Source organism: Chelonus insularis, unplaced genomic scaffold, assembly GCF_013357705.1.
Source record: "Chelonus insularis isolate UGA/USDA-ARS -01 unplaced genomic scaffold, ASM1335770v1 contig_150_pilon, whole genome shotgun sequence".
Lineage (NCBI taxonomy): Eukaryota > Metazoa > Arthropoda > Insecta > Hymenoptera > Braconidae > Chelonus > Chelonus insularis.
The window spans coordinates 1332868-1358330 of record NW_023276392.1 but is presented as its reverse complement, the minus strand read 5'-3'; the positions used below and the strand labels follow the sequence as shown (position 1 = coordinate 1358330).

The 25463-nt window shown below is 27.8% G+C and overlaps 1 protein-coding gene across 4 annotated transcripts in view; it reads left to right on the top strand.

The window, feature by feature from the left end:
• Window positions 1-25463, top strand: part of LOC118063872 (Insulin receptor substrate 53 kDa) — a 101827-nt gene that overhangs the window by 25420 nt on the left and 50944 nt on the right. For all 4 annotated transcript variants that reach the window (XM_035078070.1, XM_035078071.1, XM_035078072.1 and 1 more), the window contains one exon: window positions 20011-20086. In XM_035078070.1, coding sequence (XP_034933961.1) covers window positions 20011-20086 — 76 coding nt within the window. The remainder of the gene's footprint in view (window positions 1-20010; window positions 20087-25463) is intronic.

Here is a 25463-nt window from a genome sequence, read left to right as displayed (position 1 = left end):
TTATTTTCCTATAAAATATCTCGATTTCAATACTTCTTGGATTTTTATTGACAAAAGTAACAAATCTTATTGAATTAATTCATTCTTTTATTACCATCAGAAAAATAATTAACTACCCTAGAAAATTTTTTTTTTTTTCAAATTACAAAACTAACTTTCTCAAGAGCAGCTTTCTTTACAATGATTCTTTCTCTTGCAAAAAACAGCTTTACTATTTATTGCAATTCCGAATAAAAAAAGAAATGGTTTCTCTAATTATTAAGAAATCTTGATTAAATTCATTGCTTGAAATTTACTATCAATTATTCTTCAAAGACATTCTTTCAATCAGTTAAGAGCAAAAATTCTAGCTAGCTTGGTGATTATCTTGAATTGTAAACAATGAAACAGGATCATCATGAATAAAGGTAGAGTTTTTTTTTTTTTATTATATAGGAAACATATAAAAGACAAATAAAGAAAGAAATGAGGGAATAGAAATAGTTAATTAGAAACAAAAGTACCAAGTGGAATAGAAGAGGGATCTGGCTTAAAGAGATGATACTCTTGGATCCCCTTTCGTACTTCTTTCGACTCTGCTGTTCGTTTTTGCAATCTATAGCACATGTCGACTCTTTCGTTATGTTGACGTTGCCCCTCATTTGTGTTCCCGAGAGATATCACTTTGTACACCCCGTATCCATTTTCTATAGTAGAGAAAGATCAAAGAGCGGACAGTTAGGTCGAGAATCACATTAATTTGAGGTGGAATTAACGATAACGTTGATGGTGGACCACAGTTATGAAAAGAATTAAATAAAAGCTCAGGTTTCTCATGAAAATACTGATTTTAATCCATCACTCATTTACTTTATTTGATGTATATTTTTGGTATTAAATTCATTTATCACATGGATCAATTAATTTTATTTTCTTTACACCAATTCTAGGACAATAATTATCAATATGTTTGCTATCATAATATTTTAAGTATTTTGTTATATTTTCAATGTTTAATCAATTCATTGCATTTTAGATAACAAAAAAAAAATGTTAAACAATAATAATAATAATACATTTTCACTGCATGTCCATTACTGAGCTTATACAATTCGCTTACCCACTAAAACAATGCTCAACAAATGTTAAACAATATTTATTCAGATTGTTACAATATTTTTTATTTCAATTAATTTAATTTATTTCTAAGTTTAATGACTTGATATTACTTGATAGGAAATACAAAATAATTTTGATTACAATGCCTTGGTTGACGTATTCACAAATTAAATCTCCATTACATTAGTTTTTATCCATTAATTATATTGGAAATTTTGAACAAAAAAATTTGCAATTTAATTATATCAATGTTTTCTAATTCATTCACATCAATACGTTTGCGTTCAATGTTATTTCAACTTTTTTTTTTGTCTTAATTAGTTTCGTGATAGTAAAAAATAACAGCTGATAAATTTGTAGCTCTTTAATTACGTTAATTAAGCGATACCTATCAGACACGATTTAATGAGTTGGATATTTTTACACTAGTCTCTTCAATCAACGATCACCAATTTAATATTTTTTTTTTTAATTTGACATTAATATGTTTTTTCTTTTTTTACTTTTCTTCTATAGTGTTTTTTTCGATATTTTTAATATAAGAAGTTAACCAGATTAATTAATAATAAGGATAAGTTAGGTGTAATGAATATTATACAAATGATAGAAGTAAAGTTTGCGTGTTTAGTATGTTGGCTTCCTCACATTTCATTTTCAAGGTTTTCTAAGTATGATATATAATAGTGAATGAAAGATTTATGTAATTTTACAGTGGTTTCGCGTAAAAGTTTCTGAATATTAATTACTACTGAAATATATCTGATTAATTTTCATAGTTAATATTATTTTTTTGTTGCTCTTACTTGGAGATAAAGTCATCTAAATATCTGTGATTAATGTCGAGTATTTAAATGAGTAAAGTTTGAACCCAACTAATAGTAGTTATAAATAAGGTAGCCAATAAATTGAATTTTGTCGTGTAGGAATTTAGAGGACGTGGTTTTGTGGCAACAAGTATGGATGATATTTTTATTTATCAAAGAATATATAATAATAAAATACAATATTCTTATATTTCACACTACGTGGCTGTTTATTCAACAGAAATAAATGCTCAGTTGTGTGTTATTCATATTGTGTAATCGTTTATAGGGGAATTTAGTTTACATAATACTTAGACGATTGTTATTTTTATATTGTCAAAAGTATTCTCATCTTATCTATGTTATTGCCCAAATTGGCTATGAAAATTATGACAACTGTCTGTAAAAATTAATAATACGTTTTTTCTTAGTTTGATGATAAAGAAAAATTCTTTCTGGAATTAAAGATGACTTATATAATTTAAATATATAAAAATATATATATGTAAATCGTAGATTTATGGAATTAGTTAAGAATAATACAAAAATTTACTTCCTAGTATTTTATAGTATAATTAATGTAAAAAATATTTGAGAACAGCTTTCATACTGATTTCATGATTAATTTGAATCTTGGCCTTTATTACTTCTTATAGTGGTATGCTTTTTTCCTTCAATCCATCTAAAAATTTATTCATAAATTATTTCTAAATAATTATTAATTAATTTAGCAATTGAAGTATCACTTTGAATAAAATATACTTACTTTCTTTTTTCAATAAAATAGACTTCAATTCATCTTCTACGCGATTACAAATGTTTATTAAGTCTTCAATTGAGCATGGATCCAAACAACATTTCGAATAGAAAATGCGTCGATTGATTAATTCTGACAAGTTTGCTTTATTCAGAACCTCTGAATATCCACACAGATTGATAATCATTTGAGACAAACTGGACTCACAAGATTTAATTTTTGCTAATCGTGGTATAGAAGCTGAAGTTATAATATTTAATCCATAAAATAGGACAACTATGTAGATGAGTATTTTTGATTGAGCCATTGCTGTTGCGTGATCTTAATCGGAGTACGTAGTAATTTTTTATGAGGTTATTTGAAGAAACTTTAAAGACAGGTAGTTGTCACTCTGTGTCAAGTAGACTGATTATTAAAATGATTTCGGTAGTTTGAGGTATTTATAAAAAAAAGCAAAAGTAGTCAAACTCGTGGGAGAAGGAGAAACAATATGCTTATGTTATCATTAAAACATCTGTGATACAAGAATATTTAATCTATCGAACAAAAACATCATCTATCCTTCTTTTTTTTTCTCTTGTTTTTTTTTTTTTTATTTTACTAGAGTTATTGGCTTGCCTATTTTCGTACATCCTAAATTGTTCTTGAAATATTAATTGAATTTACACTAGTTATATTTTTTTTTATGATGTCGATATTATGTGTATGGAAAAAATATTAACAATTAACTATCGTGCTTATTCAAGTTATAATATTTTTTGTATGACAGATGTTATAGTTTTATTTTAATTGTAAAAGATCAATTAATATTCGAAAAATTATTGACTTATTGTTTTCTTTATTAACTTCCCAGTGGGAAGTTATTGCAATAGGCCACACTGTATGTATGTGCGTACGTGAGCTCTGAATTTTCGCCTCGATTATTTTGAGAACAAAAAGTGATATCGACTTGGGACCAATTACATTCGGTGTATAATGACGCAACTTAGAACTAATTAGGTTTCCAGCAAAATCGATTCAGCTATTTTTTTTGCAGAATTAAAAAACTGGAACAAATGGTAAACTAGAAAAATCTTATCAATCTTTCCGCTGGGAAGTTAGAGTAAAGTGGACCTTTCGGGTCGCACCCAGACCACTGGAGAACACTGATATTTTATTTGTAGCTTTTATGTATTATTCTTGAATTTATTTTGAGTTACTTCGCACGGAAAAAAATATACTCGAAATATATAGAATTCGTCGAAAATAGATGTAAATTAATTTTTATAATTAATAATTAAAGGACGTTGATTATAACACCTGAGTTGCACAGAGATTTACTTGTCTTAACACATCAAAGTTTATTAAAATAATACACCTTAAGTAAATGTACTCGATGTTAAATTGCTATACACAAACTATGGAGTCTTGTAATCGTTTTATATACATTTTAGAGTGTATACTTGTAAAATCGATATCACACTTTGATGAACAGTGAAAATTGAATGATTAATTTGGTTAATTTTTTATCTTATTTAAAAATGCACAATGAGTGAAAAATACTTCGAAACAGTGTAGATTCACTGATTTTGCAGTCATAAAATCATCACTGTTTGAATTAGTCCAATTGTCGAGTAGAAATTTTCATTAGGTCTGTCTAAAGATCATTGAAATTCTAATGATAAATTTGGTGCTTGATGAAAGCCTACTGTAGGTCTAATGAAAATTTCTATTTAGAATTATTATCACTATAAATAGTGAATATTTACTAATTCATTATTAAAAAGTTTATAATAATATATAAAATTGATAAACAAATTAACTAAACATTTTCAAGCCAACAATTTTTCAGAGCAGAATTAATATGATTTTGTATCTTGATCTGATTATTATATTAACCTCGAAATGGAACATATATCTGCATCTGCCATTCGTAAGCATTAAAATGGAATATTCGCAATCACGTCTGTTCGTACTAAAATAATTTATTTGCTGAAAAATATTATAATCTGTGAATAATTTAAATATTAATTATTTTTCGTATATTAATGAATTCTTGAATCAGGTGTCTTGAGAAAACACGTTCATTTATCTAACGATAAACAAAGTTTTAGTGCCATACTGAAAAGCAAAGACACTTGATGCAACCTACTTAGCACTGTTCTTAAAGTGTCATCCGTATAGCGAGTCCCAGTTTGCTTACTTATAATCATGCTGATGAGAGAAATAAATTACTTTAGTGTCCGCAATTCACAGATTCGACTTTGAGGTCACGCAATATTACTCTCTCAGAAGCTTATATATATATTCAGAAAATCAGTATTAATGAGCAACGACAAGTCACGATTTAAACTCTTCTTGCCTGTAGATAGTGAAAAAGAAAACAGATGGAGATTACGATAAAAATGTGGAATCATCTGAGTGCATTTTTTTGCCGTATCTAAGATTTACTTGTGTACTCGAGAGTGCTCGTTACGATGCCGATCTCTCGAACTCACAGGCGAAAGCAACTTTCTCGTGGCTTTATTCTCTTCAACATTATTTTCCGTGTTGTGATACTAATAGTCATTTTAAAAATTCCTTTGCTTTTATGGAATTCATTTTTCATAATATCAAGTCAATTCGATGGTAATGAATTACATGTAATTATGATGATAAAGTTGTTCAAGTCATTTGTTTAATTACTAATTATTTCCTCTTGTTGATCATTTTCATTATTAAAATTGTGAACATCATTGCTGAGAGATAATAGGATTTATTATTTTGATTGATTAAAGATTATTGCAAAAATCAGTTAATATTTAAATAACTGATGAATAAGACTTGGTAATAATTCTAAAAAATATTAACAAGGATAAATTTATACTTACACGTGGCTTAATTATATGTGTGGCCCACTTCATGAGTATTAAAATTGACATTTTATTGTATCGATTACATTTTATCAAACTTTATAATTATATTTTATTCATGTTAATTAAGTGGAACTTTCCGTTTATTACATCAAATTATTTTTTGTTTTTCAATAATTAATTTATTGTAAACAAATAATGGTAATCTATCGAATGATTGTTCTAGACTAAATAATATATTTTTTTTTTCAATATAAAAGATGATATTATTATCAATTCAATGATTTTTTTTATTACAAGACAAAGAGATAAAAATTGTCATGAGAAATTTATAGATTTACAGCTGCTCTGATTTCAATATTTTTTTCTTTTTTTATACACATTTCTAAGAATCTTTTTGTTTTAATTGAGGTACTGAGTTTTGTAGACTAATTGATGTTAATTACACAAAACATATGTATCTAAATAATTCTATTATTGACAGATTATATTTTGTTTATATTTTTAAAGGTATCATTGATGTTATTCAATCATAAAAAAATTTTATGAGTTTATTAAACTGTTGATAATTTAGTTTTATTACTTCTCATCTAACAATTTAAATAAAATGAGCTGGAGAATCAGAAAAATTAGTTTTACTTTAACATATGATAGTTTTCAGTGCAAAAAATCTTCAAGGATACCACCTTTTATTTTATTTCAAACAGTAATAAATGCAATGATTAGCCATACACATCATGCTTCATGGTGAATTTAAATTGTTCACTAAATTGTTTTCTTACTTTTACATCTTGCTTCATGTCTGTGGCCCTAATTTTGTTAATGTTGTTGAACGTGTGTTGTTATTTAAAAATAAAATAAAAATAACAACCATTAAAATCTAAATAATTAAAAAAAAATTACTCTCCAGTGATTGCGATGAAAAATAAAATAAACTTACCATTTTTCTGCGAATGGAGTAAAATTTGTCTCATTCTCACAATCATAGAAATAGCATTAATTTGGTTAGTCGTTGGAAAAAATAGAAAGTTATATGAGATTAAAATTACAGTGAATCGTTTAAATTAATAACATTAACTGTACGAAGCAACAGATATACAATAGAGAACGTGTCTTGGTGCGCGTGACGTCGTTTGAATGAGCTTCTCGGGGCGTTATCAGGAAACGAGGTATTCAGAGCCACGTTGTCCTCCTGATTTTCGGAGAACAATGTATCGTGTTCGTATTCATATAGGGGTTGCTTTAAACGCAACACTTATCTATAGATATATATATACATTAGTGTTATATACACATATACGTAGATTATTGTATACAAATATACATTGTGTGTCACAGACCCCCTTTTCCTCAGCTGACCATGTGGATTCGCGAATCCCACTTTGGCTCTGTACATTGAATGTATAATTAAGGATTACACCAACGTTTGTAATCACGTTTAACAATACTGCGGGAGTTTTATTCGATGATATCGTATACGATAGCTGCACTGTGATTATAGTTTTAGAGCAGAGATGAATTAGATATTACCTCAATTGTATTTAGGAAGTAAAGAATTTTTTTATCATAAAATATTTTTACTATTTCAAGTTTTTAGTTAGCATTTATACTATTATTTTTTTGTTATTAAAAAATAAAAATAGAACTGGCAGATGTGAATTAATTGTCAATATCAATAAATATTCAATTACTATCAATGTGGTGTAGCAAACATTTTGATAAGATTATGAATTTTTGTGACTTGATGACTCAGAAATGAGTTTTTGATTATTTAAGAATCAATAAAGAATGGCATATATACAATAGTTTAGGTGCCATTTGGACTAAATTCATGAATACTCATTTTTTTCTATAGCATTGTATTTTAAAATTTGAATATAGAAAATTAATTATAATTAATAGTAAATAATTATTATTTAATGATGATTATTAATTATTTTAGCTTTAAATAAGTGGATAAGAAATATATGAAGTTGGTTTATATTTAAAAACAATTACCTAAATTGTTTTAAGAATGAAATCAATTCCCTGCAGTATTCTTCATCAATGTTATTCTGTTGGTGTATAGTTTAAACTATCGAGTAGTAATTGAGTGGCTGGTAAACACTAGGATGCTTGTTGTCTAATTTCACCCTTCGGAATCGATGTCATGTAGTTGTATGGTCTCATGGTCTAGGCTTTCGAATGCGAATCGGTAAATTCGAAATTTCTAGATGCATTCATGCACAAGTAAGCTGATGAATAAACCAATTAACCATTTGTAATTGAACCAACGACATGCTTTAGACATGTTGATGATGAATACTTGAAAATTTATACTGAAAATATGAAAATAATAAATAATGTATGAATAAATGAATAATCGATAAAAAGATTTGTATTGAAGATAAAAAAGAATGTGATGTTGATAAAACAAAGGAAAATAAAAAGTAACAAATCGATAAAAAGTTGACTCTTACATCGAGTTTGTTGTTCGATTGCTCGTCCATCCGTCAACATCTCCCTTGGAAAGTTTTCCCACGTTATAGGATTGTGTAGGAAAAAAGGAGAAAAACTTGAGAAGCTGCTGGAAAAAAAAACCAAGAAATAAATGATATTAGATGTAAACTCATCGAGACAAATCATTTAGCTTATTTTTTTTTAACATCTGGTGATTATTTTTTGTCTTAGAATGATTTTTAAAAATTAAATTCAATCCAATTATCAAAAACAACATAATTTTTCTTAATATTTTTTTTTTGCAATGGTGATGAGTTAATTAGTTTTTTCACAACTTGCATTATTTAAATGTCTTTAATCCAGGAAATGACTAATTAAAGTAATATTTTTATCAATATTAAAATTGTTCATTAAAGAAAAAAATATTACATTAAATATTTATGTTATATTCATCAATAAAAAATTTCTTAAAGTTTTTTTGCATTGAGTTGATTAAATATTAATAATTAAAAATTCACACAACCAATGGTAGTGAGAGAGATATCAGACCACTTTGATATTTGGAGCAAGAAATTTTCATTATTCTTTGGATTTTGTTTATGGAGCATTTATCTTTAATTTATCTAAAGAGCCTCATTAGATGTATATTTTTAAAAAGGTTTTTTTTTGAGACAATGAAGCTTGGTGAGGACAAATAGAACTGATTTTCATGAACGAGACAAGTGAGAATAAGGTTGTAGGATCTCGTGTATTATCCAGACGTCGTAAATCGGGAAGCTGAATTAACGGAGCGCCGAGGTATACTGGTTCGTTTGGTGTGCGGAACAAGAAGGAGGCCATGTTATATATAGGAAGGGAGAGAGATGGGGAAGCTTTAGCTTGTTTTGTAGCTTCTCTCGCGGGAGAACGACATCAGATGTAGAATTTCATTGTTAAGTGGGACGTCTCGAACTCGTGTTCTCATGGGATCTTGATGCATTCTATATATTCTTACACTCTGCAAACAAACTCAGGTCAGATGCTTGATATTGCTATACATGAATGAACCCATAGGGTACAATAACTATATAGAACTTATTATAGAAATCCTAATAGCTATGAAGTTTGAACTTGATCAGAGTGACTTGTGGATTTGCTTGGAATCAGATGATCTTAGATTGGTTGGCCACTGGATAATAAACAAGAACAAAGATTAAATATTCATGCTATTTTAAACCATGAATTGGTGAGCATTGACTGCTTTTTAATGATTTGTACCAAAGACTAATGAAATGGAGTAAACACACCAGTAGATTGGTAGTCAAGACCAAAAGATCCCTAGCAAGATTGCACAAAGGATCATTGATCCACCATTGTGCCAGTCTAAGTCAGCCATGGCCCAATGTTGGATCATCAATGAACCAGTCTTACTTCTTGCTAGACATAGATAAAAAATAAGTAATTATTGTGAATAAAATATTAATTTGAACAATTGGTTTCTTTTCTTGATGCTGTCTAGTTACCCTAACACTTTTTTATCAATTCTGACATTGAGTTTTATTGTGACTATTTTTATACATGGATGAACGTTAGTGATGTCTAACATAACTACTTGTTTTTGACTTCAATTTTATATAAGTAGCTATAAAGTTTCAACTGTTGATATAATATGTTTTTTAAAATTACACTAATAAAAATATTAAGGTGTTTCATCAATAATTTCAGTATTTGAACCAGAGTGTCTGAAATTTTTCATCTAAAAATGAGGATTGGTTTGCATCAAGCTTTTCTAGAATTGGCTGACAGATTGACTAGTCATACATGATCTACAACATCAGAAATTACGATCTGAATATTAAAATACTTTTTCTCAATTTGATTTTTATTGCACACTTTTTCTTCCTAATCAACATTATTTGTCAAACATCCTAATATAATAATCAAACAAAAAAATAATTCCTGTTTTAAAATATTAATGATATTCACTATCAGATGAGTTAGATAAAAAATTGTACTCACTGTAAAATATTAAATATGACATGAAGTCTGTTTCTCAATTTAATTGATCTGTTGAGTACATCTGTTGATATTAAAATAGTATTCATGAATATTTTATATTACAACAGAAGTGATCTCAAGTGTGAAACATATTTGTATCATCATGTAACATTGTTGACTTTATTAACAATGTTAAAAATGACAAAAGAATTGGTGAAATCTTAATAAAAAAAACTAGCACTTTCGATTCGAATATTAATTCATTCAAATGATTTTGATTAAAAAAAAAAATTAATGTTTTTACAATTTAAAAACAGGTGTCAAAAATGAATTCAATGGATGAAAATTATAAATTATTCATCATTTATTATATGATTTCTATGGATTATTAAAAAAATTAAATAAAAAAAAAAACAGTTTATTCAAGACGTGTGCTTTTGTGAAGTAACTAAGTACACTATGAATCCAAAATGTGTTACACCAAACATACTTACACGTGTTCAATGTTAAAGTTCATAAACCAATGATAGATTTTAACACATCTTGTATTGTGTTAAAAATGACCACACTCAAGTGTGTTATTTTAATATATCTTTGATTTACAATGTACAGATTGCGTTACAGGTTTTTTGATTTTATAAAAATATATATAAAAAAAAAAAGAAAACCAGATTTAAAAATACATGTCGTTTTACAAATCCATCATACGTGAATGGTACAATGATTCAGAGTTTGATACCAAAAAAACAGCTGGGAATGGAATTCCCTATTGGATAGTATTCTGTTCTGTTTTCAGTTATTTTTTCACACATTTCAATATACATGGAAAGATAATATAAAAGCTCCAATATCAAGTTGTTAGTAAATAAATATATATATATATTTTTTATTTACACATTGATCTTTGATTCATTTTTATTTTTCTTATATAGCAAATTCGTACAGTGATGTTGACATTCGTATAACAAATTTGTTCAGATGTATATAATATTTTCATAGGTTAATGACCATTTTGTTACATTTGTAATAAATAGTATTAGTCCAATATTCCACGAGAAATCCTTGTTTACAGTAAGTAAACATTGTTATCAATTATACACCCAATGCATTATTTAATAGGATCAAATATTTTGTTGAAGACTACTATTATTCTGTTAGTTGATAAATTAATTGAAAAACATGTGTTGTACACGAGCTTTCATCACACAATGTTATCAATAATGTTTTTGGTTGGAAATTGATATGTTATTTGTTACTACACAATGGAGTAACATTCAAAAGTATCTTTACAATATGAAATTTGCTATTATTTCCTTTTACGATATATCTATTAACAACTATCTTCAATGTAGTAAAGAACAATATAACTTATAATATCTTTTGGAAATATAATTAATTATTTTTAAATTCTTCTCCATTTTCAATTAATATTTGTTAAAATACTTTTAAAAGCGACTGTATTTTTTTTTTAACTGAATTATTTATTTATTTATTAAAAAATATTATTTTTCTTTCTTTTATTCAGATTTGTAAAATAGAAATTATTACTCAAATTAGTTTTCATTGATAGACAGTAAATTTATTAAAATGATATTTATATTTCAGTCTTTCATAAAATAAATAAATAAATAAGTGTAACGTTTTTATTTGAATTTATTAATCTACTCGTTGTCAATACTTGATTAATTCTACTTCATTTTTAAGCCTATTAATTAATCAATTAATCAATTCACTTCCTCATTTGTTACTATTAATAAAATGACATGCATTTAATTAATTGAATGCATCATGCAGCCTCACACTTTTTTTTCTCTCATATTGGCCAAGTCATGTTTCGTCCTAAAACCAAGAGGACCGGTTTGAAGGCGACGCCTTATTTCTAACGGGATTCATTTCCCTCTCCATTGATTTCTTACAAGTAAATGCACACGATACCTATTCTCATATATATATATATCTTTCTCCTTTCTCTTTACATTTAGTTCTCCCATCTTGTCTTATCCAAAGGTTTATTCCGTTCGATGCACCGTAAACATGATGTATCTTCCCTTGCTTTCATGGTTTACTCCTCATCAACTTTAGTGATGCTTCGTTTATTCATCCTTCTCTTTACACACGTCGATCCTCGCCCCGTTAACTTTACAAACCGACTCTTCACATCGTGTCGAGCTTAATTAGTAACGAATTCGTGATATTCTCAACGAGTTTCTCTAACTCAGCATTGCTGAATGTGTGAAAGGATGAAAATGTATTCTCTCTTTCTCGCTTTTTTATTTAATTTTTTTTATGCTTTTAAGAGTTATGATTAATACTTCGTAATGTCATTAAAAATTTTAGAGTTGACTTTAGCAAAAGGAGATGCTTGGATTTATGGAAAAAAAATTTTTCTTTCAAAATTAAAAATGATTTCTATGTTAAAGAATATTCATCTAGAAAGTATGTCATAAAAGAGACTTTTGTTTCTCATTATTTCGTTTGTTGAAATATTTTTCAATTAATTTAAAAGCTAAATCTCTTTTTAATTAAAGAAAAAAATGATAATTTAAAATTGCACTTATAGTTAAAGTGACTGATTTTATTTAAATTAAAATAAAAAATTATTTCAGTCAACATAAATTGTTTATTTATATCTGTATTCATGTAGAGAATTTTCGATCAGCAACTGATGAAATTCGGTCGAAAAATGTGGGGTAGGAAATAGTATGAGATTGACAGGATTATATGACTGGAGGGAATTGTCAAAATACAATCAACACTGCTCAAATAGGTATATAACCTATGTTGTAATCAGTGTTGCGATTGAAGAATGATTCAACCGATGTTCAGCCATAATCTTGATGACAGTAGAGGGATCAAAAATCACACGCATTCATTTATTGATTCCCATCATGCTGTCAGTATTTTCAGCATGTTCTCTGGTATCCCATGTACGTGCTGTGAAATAGACATATCTATAATGCTCTTATATTTATCAGAATTGTGTATATTCTGGCCTGGTCATAAAGCAGCTCGTGTCTATAATACATAAAACTGTCGATAGCGGAAAAAGACAATTTTTATAAATTTTTTATCCTTTGTTATATACCCCAAAGCTGCTATTCCATGTCCCTATAAAATATCTTTGATAATACAATTTTCTTTACTGCTGTCATTTATTTACTTTTGACTATTATCAAAATAAGTAAAGGGGAGGCTACATAGAGGATACATAGTACAAATAAATTCCATATTTTTCTTTGATCTCTATTGTTTGAGATTTTTAATAATTTTTTTTTTTTTTAAAAGAAGTACCAATTTAAAAAGTAATTTAAATAATTATAATAAATCCTTTCCTTTTTCCCATTAGTAATAATCATTTTCACATTTTATTTATTTATTATTGAAGAAAAAAAATTATTATAAAAAATTCTTTATCACTGTTAATCAGTACATAATCATAATTTTTTCATTCAAAAATCTGAGATAAATATTTATCTTTGAATTCCATCCTGATTATTAAGATATTAAGAGGATAATGAATCATATTTAGCAGTCTTTAAGTATTTTTATTATATGTTACTTGAAAAATTTTACTGTGGGCCTATGAAAAATGATACTTATCAAAATTTGTAGATTTGACTCTCGGAGATTAATTAGATTATAATTTAATTATAGAGAGAGAGAGAAAGAGAGAGAGTTATTCGAGATATTTAAAACAATATCAGCAGAATGGTTGAGTTCAATTATCTAGGAAATTCTGTTGTCGAGATTTTATTGAAATATTTTTCAAATATAAAATTAGTCAAGTTATTTGCTAATTAATTAAAAAATTCCATGGGTAATTCATTAAGCTGAATAGATTCCATTGAGATGTATAGAAATGAATGACAAAGAGGTTCAATGAACGTAATAATGTGGACATCGAATTTATCCTCGATTATATGAATCCTCTCGCTCACGTGTCGATGCTTTAACAGAGTCTTCCGGTGTATTAGACAGTGAAAAACATGCATTGATAGAGAAATGTATTCCATAGTTGCATAAAAGCTTCATTGTTTCTAAATAAAACATTTTTTTAAATTTAATTTAGAATCAGAGCAAAAAAATGATATCGAAAATCATTAAACATGTCAAGTGATCTTGATGGAATTATTTAGAGAAGCATCACATATTTACAGATCAATTATTTCGCTATTCATATTATAATTTTTATCAAAATATGCTAATATAATTCAATGAATGATTAATTTAATTATTTCAATAACAAGAAGATTTTTTGTTTTCATGAAAATTTAAATCATCAGTTGAATAATCAATAAACCATTCAAATTTAAACATTGAATAAATTGCTAAATACCAATTGTTGGTATTAATCTCATAATCTTCTCCATTAATTCCATATAAAAATGCATCACAAACATAGATAAATATTGATTGAATAATTTTTATTGAACCTCTTTTGTTTTTCAAAGATTAAATAGCTTATATAAATCTCGTAGGATAAATTTAATATTTCATTATTACATTTCTATACAAGCATAAAATCCTAAAAGCAAATATACCTCATTTGCACATATGCTTCTATTTTCAGCTGATTGACTAAAAAGCTTCGAGAGTGGTTTAACAGTATACTTTAATATTTGATCGACAGTTTTCATGTTCAGAAAATTTTTCGAATGGTCTGGTATTGTTCAAATATGCTAACAATATAGTTTGCTGACTATCAAAAGGGATAAAAAGATTTTCACATTTTTCATAGGTAAATAAAATAATAAAAGGGAAGAGTTGGAAAAAAAATTAATTAAAGAATAAAAAAAAATATGTGATAGTAACCAGAGAGGAAATTAAATGAATATGATAAAGAAAATATGAATGACTAGACACTGTAATCAAGTTTGATTGCAACAGCAGACTGTGATTACAATGAAGATGTTTGCTATTAATAAAAACAATGATGAATAATGAAAGCAAAGTTTATTACCTACTAAACAACCATTTCTATTTTACAACATTATTTTAATTAATGAACAGTAATATTAAGATGGTTGTAATAAAAAAAAAAAAAAGAATAATTGACCAAGAGTTTAAACTTTTTTGTATAATTAAGTGATGAATTTAAATTTGAAAGATAAAAGTATTATTTAAATCTTATAATATCGTAGTAAATTTCATTCACCAACGATTAACCGTTATCTCATAACCCCAGTAGTGTGTCAAGATCCGCAGCTTTTTCTTCATCATTAGTTGGTGATGAATCTTCGCCTACGTTCCGCAACAGAGCTTCACTTGATGCTCGTTTTATTGCACTCTTCAAAAAGATAACCATGATGTTTATTGGTGCTTGGTATTTTTTTTCATTATTTCCTTCATCTTTTTAAAACTTAAGGTTTATAATGCAAGCTGACAAGGCGGAGAGTAACGGGAAATACAAGCAAATCCTGTTAATTTGTTTGAATCTCGATAGCTCGTTAAATTTTCTTAACGATGCAAATGAAAAAATAAAACCTTATCTCATTTATGATGGTGTTTGCTTTGTAATCACTTGAGTTTTTGTGACATTTAGTCACGAAAAATGATCAAGGTTATCGTGTTTTTGATGCACAAAAATGCTTACTAATTGCTTTAAAGTTGGATTCAACGATTTTACTCACCACTAATTGATATTTATTTAATTAAATTCAGTTAATGAATTCTCGTCTTTATTACATGCCATGAAATATGCAATTTTATTGATTGCAAATTAAACTTGATACTCAGCACAATATTATAGCATGCTTAAATTTATTCATATAATATGGTACTTTTAAAATATGTGTTATCAAGAAAATTCCTATTTTTGCACGATCTCTTGAACCTTTTTTTTTTATTTACCACATATTCATTCCACGCAGCTCGTTGCATTGAGATTACTAGATATTCCTGTTCCGCCTGGGTAAATTCTATCAGAAGCTACAGACAGTACAGAGGTAGAATCGTAAAATTCTTTTCGCTGAACCAGCAGATAAGATAACCGCTGATTTCAAGAATACAATGGCGATCGATCGATTCCACTGATCATCTAATTTTCTTCTCAAAGATGTCAGAGTATTATGAGCCATTCAGTTATTTTTTTGATTTGAACAAAATTTTCTTCTTCTTAGGAAGAATGAAAAAGTATGAAAATTGCTTCGATAAATAAAATCTCTCATTTCTTTCCTGAATAAGATCATCATCTTCTGTGGGTTTTTTTCTTATTTTATCAAAATTCAGGTGGCATTATTTTACCTGTGTTTAAAGTTTGTTCACTCGTTTTATATTATATGTTATGTAGCATAAAAGTAAATAGCTTTTATTATGGAAGAATAAATAAATTATGAATGAAAACAAACCAAATTAAAATCTGCTCAGTGGTTTTTGAGCTACAAATGATTATATACACTGGTGAATAAATAGACTTGATACTTTTTTTTTTTTTTTGGAATTAAGTATAATTTTTTGTTATAAAGAACAAGAAATTGGAATGGAATTTAATTTCCTGTTTACTATAAAATTTTTCTCATGTAAAATTAACTTTTAGAATTTTTATTACAAACTTTTAATACTCCACATTGTTTTGTTCATTTATTAAACATTGAAAACTTTATAATAAATTTATATTTTTTCAATTCTTTAAAATATTTAACGAGTTCATCAGTTGCAATAAATTTTTAATTCAGTCTCACACTTATTAAGAGTGAAGACTCAAGATCTCTAAAGTTTCAAATTTATCTTCTAAATTATTAATCAATCATGACTTGGTCCATTTATTTTCAATAAATTTTTTATTACCATTTCTTAGAAGTTAAAAAAAAAAAAAAATGGCTATAAATATAAATATTTAGCATCTTTTGTAAATAATTACTTGTCATTCCAACCATCCAACAACTGGCAATTAAATAAAAGCTGTCGATATAAATCAACTAATTTATATTCCAAAGCAAATAACTCTATAATTAATTAAAGAAGAGAAAAAAAATATTCAATAAACGACAATAGTGTGTTTGCAGGAATCCTAGAGATATTGATAATCAATTGGGAATATTTCTTGAGATAAAAGACACCAAGATAGAGGACTGGTTTCTCTATAACGTGATACTATCGAATCTTATGACGGTATCAATGTAGAAAGAGAAGAGAAAGGGTCAGAAGAGCCGTTTAAATATTTACGAGCCTCGAGCAAAACTATGCAATACAGCCAACAGTTGTGTAACTCTTGAAGTTTAAGATCTCACGCGGTTTTACTTAGCAAGAATCCGCTTACTCTTACTCTTCACTCTTCTTGATATATGTGTGTATTTTTTATCCATTAGCACTAGAATGATTGAAGCATTGTCGTTACATTTGCATGTACACGTCTACGCACTTGGTTATTTTTATTTATCATACTTGTACTAATCGATTGTTGAGTTTTTTACATTCTTTATCATTCAGTTGATGTTGTTGGAGTGTGTAACCTATTACATGTACACCAAGATTGCTTTCTCTTCAGCAAGAATAGCTCTGGGTGTAAATAAGGAGAATTTGAATATTGATAGCAATAGAATTGAATACATTAACTTTGTTATGCATAGTAGGATTATATTTTCACTCTTTATTTTTTTTTTCTTTCAATGTTGGATGTAATAATAGATCATGATGATGTCTGATAGTTTGTTCAGAAAAATCAAATAAAACTTTGAATAGATTGTTGGCTATAGATTGGTGTTGAATCAAATATAATGATAAAAAAGTGTACTCAGATGAGCAATTGATATATCCATAATGCATTAAAAAATGATTTTACTTCTATTTATAACCTTTTTAAAATCATTGGATAGATAAAATGTCTTGAAATAATTAAAATAACATCTAGAATCGATTAAATTGATAATAATTCCTTCTTTTAATTGAGTTTTAGTTCAAGTTACAAGTGCTCTTAAATTATTACTCAGAATGGTTCAAAGTAGAAATTACCTGAAAAAAGTTAGCATCAAGGTTTAGGGTGCAGCCCTAATTCTAGGCAATTTCCATAATTGATCAAGTTTGATTAGTGCAAGTGTCTGAAGGGAGTAGAAAATACGATTGTTCATATAAAAAAAAGAAGGCTTTTAAAATGAAGAGAAATTGTTTTTTTAAATACTTTAAAATATTGATTATTTTTAAAGCTTATTTAAATAAATTTCTCACAAATATTCGACAAATATGCGTTATGTAATCATTACATTTATCTATCAGACTCAAACTTATCAGCCATCAACACTTGTTGACTTTTTATGATTCAATTATGTTGATACGATATTATTTTGACAGATGTTTTAGAAGTTCCTAGAAAATTGGCTTAAAGTAAAATTAAAAAATTACTACAAAAGTCATGGTAATGATGTTTAAATTCAAAATAATTTAAATAATTTAATTTAGCTCTATATGATATTACTTGGCATATGTAATCGAATCACATATTGAGTGATTAATATTGAAATATATGTGCATTTTTTTTTAGCACACATGTCTTTGACTAGTTACGAATATATTTCCTTGGTGTATTTTCATGCATGAATATATTGGGCTTTGTCGTAAAGTTTCCTTGACTCGTATCCTTTCAGTCGGAAGTGAGAATCTCAATTTCAAAATTCCTCTTGAGAGGTGTTCATCTGGCGTGTCTGCATCTAGTTTCCAAATCTGTGGCTCGTACGCCCTTTCGCCTAGTGTTCTACTCATTCCCCATGCGAAATTGGTTTGTAGGGCGCATATATTCGAGGCTTGTCACAGTTGTATATAGTTTGCAGCAGTCGCGACAGCTTACATCTCTTCATTCCTTCCAAATATCTCTGTCTCTCTCACACTTTCTTCAAGCACCATGGTGACATTTACGTTCGACAGTTGCCAAAGTAAAGATTTTCCCTCTTCGTCTTGTACAAAAAGAGCTTGCTGTGATGTCGATGCGGTCGGATATCGATCGAAGCTGCTGACGGGTAAATTAAACTCGGTTTACCAACGTTTCCTCTCTTGGATCCTTCTCTGCTTTCTCTTGAAGCGTCCTTTGTGACGTTTCCTTTCTTCACCGCACCATATTGTGCCGAATGCCACTACCGGAAATATGTGAGACCCGGCTAAATTCTCCGACTTTTGACGCCCTACCCATCCATTTATTCCTAACAGTTTTGATAAATTGATCAACCTCAATTAGGTCCTGAAGAAGGTATTCAAGATTAATTTATTTTCAAAATTGCTTCTTTTGTTTTAATTTTATTCATTTTGTTGGAAGACTATTCCTAAAATGTCATCAGAGTATTCATGAAATATGAGGTTGGCAAAAAGATAGTGAATTACATTTAAAATTTAAACATTAGAAAATGTAGAGTATCATGATGTTACTATAATGTCTCTGCTCTGGAAGTGGATACAAGTCAATGATACACATGATGACTGCACTGGAGATTGAAGTTGGTAGGTTATTAAATAAAAATTACATGAAAAGCTATTCTAGATGTTTCCCTATTTTATTGCCAACCTGATGAAAAAATTTTTTTTAAATGTAATTTAGTTATTAATAACAGAAAGTTAACAAACAAAAGCAATACTTTGTAATAAAATTGTAGGACTTATTAATTATTAGAATTTTGTTGAAAAAAAGTCATTTAAATTTTTATTTATAAAATAAAAAGTAAATTCTTGGATATAGAAATATTGGAACTCATATAAGCATGAAAAAATTCAAATTTACTTTTATCTGAATCAAAAGTTATGGATGATGTATCTATATATTGTACCAAAACACAAATCTATTCACTATTTTCACAGTTCATAGTTCAGATATTCATCATATCTCAAGAAAATCGTTAAAGCTCATTTCCAAATAATCATACGCTCCAACAAACGATTTTAGTCCGAATTCCCAGAGTCCCCCGTCAAGTTTCGACTGCATCAGTATAGAAAAACTCAATAGACCGAACGAAAAAGGGTTTATAAAAGTTTCCGGAGAAATGTGGTAAAAGAAATAGACGAGAATAGGAGAGAAGAGAAAAAAATAAAATATATTGAGAAAACGATAGTCGTTCACGTGGGAATGGATAGGAAACTTTTAAATTGGACACGAGAATAAAGATTTAATGTGTCTTTACTTTTGCAGAATATCCTGGACAAGTTCAATCCAGGAGCAAGGCAGCTGATCAACGCTGGAAAAGCTTACCTCAAGGCACTTCATGGTGAGTCATTCATTTTTAAATTATTACAATTAAATTTCAGTAATAAAAAAAGAAGTGAGACTACTTGCGTCTCACTTTAAAGAAAAAAATAGATGGGTAATAAGTGATACAATACAGTTGTTTAGAATCTTGAGTTTGAAAGAAAAGAAGAGGATAAAGAGGACTTTTGTTTCCTCTCTTGGGACACTGTCTTGGAATCGAGTGTCAGCTTGCCAAAGTTCCTCTTTAGCCTTTATTCCTTTCACTTTTATTCTTTTACGTATATACAATTTTATTTCCTCCATTTCGTCTCAAGTTTGGAGGAAATGCGACCCCTATCCATCAGTTGCTTTTTTAGACTCGCCATTCAACCCTTGGTAGTTTCTTTCCTTCTCCATATCGCCATTTTTCGTGCTTGCAAGTAAACACGTTTCTATTATACTTTTCAGGACATATTTTTGCCACCCTATTTTCTGATCAGATCTTATTGTTATCGTTTACACTGAGATTTTTTTTTTAAATTGTGTTACTGTGAACTTGATTTTTTTGTGTACATTCAACAATATATTTTATTTTTAGGAATGTCAAGGAATAGTTATTTTATTGGCATTTCCTTGACTTTTGACACCAAATAACGATTTTCTTTATTTAAAAAAAAATGATCATAATGTCTAGACATTTTTTTGTACAATATTTAAAGATAAATACATAAATAATTAGAAAATTCATTCATGGTTAACTAACAATAAAGATGAATTTTTATATGTAATTAATTAATATAATTTAATATATATTTTTTAATAATAAATAATTTAAAAATTCAAAAGTATAAAATTACTTTAAAATAATTTGATATATCCTTTAATAATATTCTAAATATTATAATTCAATGCAGCTCTTGAAGTTAAAAGAATTGATTGATAAAAAATAATGCAAAAAATGACGAAATCAATTGCATTGAAATGAAATCATATGTAAAATTGAAATAAAAACAAAAAGAATTATTGAGTTTTATATTCCTCCAATGTCTAGATTTTTTTCCGTTTATTGTTCTCAAATAAACACTGCTGATGTAGCTCGTTTTATCTGCATTACAAAAAGCTCGAGGGTCGTACGAGAAACATGTGTTTAAATTAGCCACTCTGGAATAGATAAACGCTTTTATAGCAAAAAATAGCTACTATACGTGAGGTGACGTTCATTTTTATTTTATCACGAATATTACACTGATAACAGTTCTTTTTTTTTTTCTTATCTAATAATTGATTCAATTATAGATTTATGCTCATCACATAGACATGTATCAGACTTTGAAGTAGTTCAGAAGTAACTTCTGTTCTTGCCAACATCAAAGTTTGTCAGTCTCGATTGATAGTTGATACTCTTTGCAAATTGAACAGCTAGGATTTTTTGACAATCATTGTCTTCAAATGGCTTTTTATTTATCAATGATCATTAGAGTGAAGTCATGATAATGAACCTTTTATTAATTTTAACTGGTAAGATTTGAAAGAAAAAAAAAAATAAAATGAATGAAAATTCCTAATATTCTAAATTCTTCTCACTTTTACATCTTCTATGTTTACTCTCGATTGCCTTCCCTCCACCTCATTCGTCGCGTGTTAAAGCGATCGGATTTCAAACTGTGGAGCTCACATACCCAGCAGAAAATCTCCTACGTAAGCGTAGCTTAAATCTGGCTTTGTCACAGGAGACGTGCTCATATATGCAGATGTAAATAAAAAAAAAAAAAAACTAGTAAAAACAAAAAAAGAATTTAAAAAAAATAATAAATGGGTGGGAGAAGAAAATCCTTGATATAAAACGGATAATATATTCGTGATATAAAACTGTAGGAGGTGAAGCTTGTTATACGAACAGTACACAAAAGTAAGCACAATATTTATGAGGATTTCTGAAAGCTCGCGAAACATTTATCGGTTTTAAGAGTATCGATCTGAGCTTAAAACATTTATGATTGTCATACACAAGTTGAAAGGGGTTAAGAAGCCATGATTATACATTCACCTCCAAGTATATCCTCTACAAAAACTTTTGTTATTTGTATCTGCAAGATGTTTGCCAGTGAACATGATGTTTTATGATGGTTTTGACTTTATAGACTTATAAAAAGCTGTTTTATCAAATTTTTATTCGAGTGTTTATATAATTAATTGAATAATTTTTCAAAATAACATTTACATAAATCCTTTAATACAAATAAATAAATTTTTCTGTTGTAAAATAATACCATTTATTGACATAAAATTCAATCAAACTAAAATTTGCATGTAAAATAAATTTAATTGATTGATAAATTTATTTAACAGTCCTATTTAATAATGGAAATATATTCATTGTGTAATTTAAAAAGGATTTAACTTAATAATTTTATATCGATACAATATTGTTATAAATACATTCGTGTTACTGACACATGAAGATTGATCACAAGTCGATCAATTCTTAGCTGAGTGATCGACATTTAATAATGATAGATTAGTTAATGCAATCATAATAATCTATATAAATTTAATGTCGTTTACCACACATTAATGATTTAATAATTTTTTTCTTTTATTAAAGAAGCTTTTTTAGTAAGTAATATACTTAAATTTTCAATTTACTTTCAATACTTATAAATGATATTTTTTTTAATACTCTTCATACTGTCAAAGTTCCTCTAAAAGATTTTACTTTTTTTTCAAGACCTAAAATGGAAGTTTTTAGGTATTTAATCATAAGTCAAGTTGTACTGTACTTTATTTTATTCAATAAACTTCAGTGATACCAAGTGGAAGAGCTATAAAACAACAGTATGATAGTAGGGAAATTTAAAATAGAATTTTCCATAAAGAAAATTTCTTTTACGAGTATTTTAATATTTTTATGATACAGTAAATGTATGATTCTTTGATATAAAAAAGCAACTAATTGATGTTATAATTAATTCAATTATTAGTTTCTTACTCAACTGTTTAAAATAATGAATGACTCAATGATGAATAAATAACAGCATTCATTGATAAATAATTCAATTGCTGAAATAATTGGATATTTTGTGCTAGACAAGATTGTCAGTAATTAAAAATAAAAATAAATGATAAAACATGACTGACGAATGTTGAAAGTTAAGATGAATTAAGTTGATTAATTGGATAATATTTAAATGAAATAATGTTGATTGTTATGAAAATTTATAGCATGAGAAAAGTATTAAATTGACAAGAGGGAAACAAGAGCGGAAACGTAAATGTTCGTTGAAAACTTTATCCTACGTTTACATTTCCAAAGCACTTGGTGAGGGGAGTTAGGGCGACAGATAAATTAATTTTATCAGTACAAATTTGATTCGTCTACCGAGAGGTTAATTCGCCTAGTCATTTACGCATCCGTGCGTCACAACGTAGCTTCTTACCCTTCTCACACTTTTCATCGTATTCTCTTTATCTTCTATAAATGTAATTCTATCCCACTTGAACTTAGTACTTGAGTCTTTGTATTCAAGTTTTCTTCTCTTCAACCAAATTAATTCATTCTACAATACCTTAGAAACTTCTTGACGATATAATACGACGGAATCTTATATATACTTTTTTCACTTGTTTCCCTTAGTTACCTTCGTCTGCTATTCCTGAAATGCCTGGCCAATTTATGGAACTCTCAGACCACTTTGAGGCCTCCAGGAAATGTAACCCAAGTCTCGTGAGTTCATTTCAACATCCATGGCGCCTTCAACCCTCTTCTAACCTTCTTTACTGTCGTTTCTCCCTCTTTCATACCACCCACTTCCGATGTGCCGCCTTCGAAATTCGATACTAAGGGAGTAAGAAATCGTTCTTCGATTTAAATTGCTTGAGAATCGTCTGGATAAATCTCCAAATTCGTATTTAAGGGTGAGGCAAGATTGACATCTCGTCTTCGTCATTTCCGCCGGATGCAGTCTCATTTGGAGATGAATAATTTTTCTGCTTTGAAAAATTTTTTTCAACTCCCCCTCAATATTTTATCATTTCTTTCATTCTTTATTTTATCAGTGAGAATCAGAGAAGAGAAGAAATGGCACTAATAAATTAAGATATCAGAAGAAGAATTCTTCTTTTAGAATATTTTTAAATTATTAGGAAAAAGAATTTTGAGAGAAAAAATCAATGATATATTTTTTTTTTTTTAATTCAATAATTTTTCATGAGTTTTGATTTATATTTTACTACCTTTTTTATGTTATAAAAGTGAGACTGTTATCAAAATGTAAAAAAGTTTCATCAAAATTGGTTTATTTCTATTGTGTTTTTTTTTTTTTATGATCAGTAATCATATTTCTTCAATCAAATTCTAATCAAGTAACTGGCGTAAAATGTTTAGTCAAATCGAACTTGTCTAGCTAACGTGTCATCGACAGATTTTTCTCATGCGTTTGCTGCCAGAAACATTCAAACTTTAATTACAACCTGGCAAAAGTGGCAGGTGCTTTGTGCTTTTTGTTACTTTACACACACTGTTCAGAATTACTTTCACATCGTACAGGTCTTTTACACTTGTTTTTAGAGATAGATCAAAGTCCTGAAAGATTGATCGTTGAAAAGATTTTCGAGAGTTTACAATCAGCATTTTCTTGTTTTTAAAGTACATAATAATGTCAGCAAGTTATTGCTTTGGAAATAATGAAGTCAAGATCTTTATCATTAAAGAGGATAGATGAGAAAGGGAAAAAGTTTATTGACTTACAGTTTCATTAGATTTTAAATTTCAATTGAATTAGATACAATAAGGCTTTGAATAATATACTATTGCAGAATTACAAAAACAAGTAGTAGGAATAATTAAAGGCTTTATTTATTCAGAAGAAAGAATGATAAGTAGAATTTTTTATATCTTTAGCAGGAAAGCTCAACTGGTTATTTTTGTCTTAATACTGGGTCAGTCTTTATCAACCATGGTCCAATGTTGCCTTGAAAATAATCAGTCATGCTATCCTACTAGGAATAAATAATAAAGAAATTTTATTTAAAAATTTAGCAATACACTTCTCAATATTTCATCAGTTTCACTCTTCTAATCTCCTAATATTTTTTCCTTCCACTTGTAGTCACTCTCACTTGAAATAGTATAGCCAAAATAAAGAAATAAACACAAAACAGTGAGTTTATTATTATATTAAAGATAATCAAATTCAAATTAATTATTTGGCAAGCTTGAGAATGCTTTAACGATTTTTATGATGAAAAATTAATGATCAAATATCGTATTTTTACATTGACACAATAGGAAACTGTTATGTATGTAATAATGCACCAAAAAAAGCTTTAATTTTGAAGAACGATCATTATTAAAAAATATTAATGATTAATTATGATATTCATAGTTTTTCAATATATAATATAACGATAAGATAGAA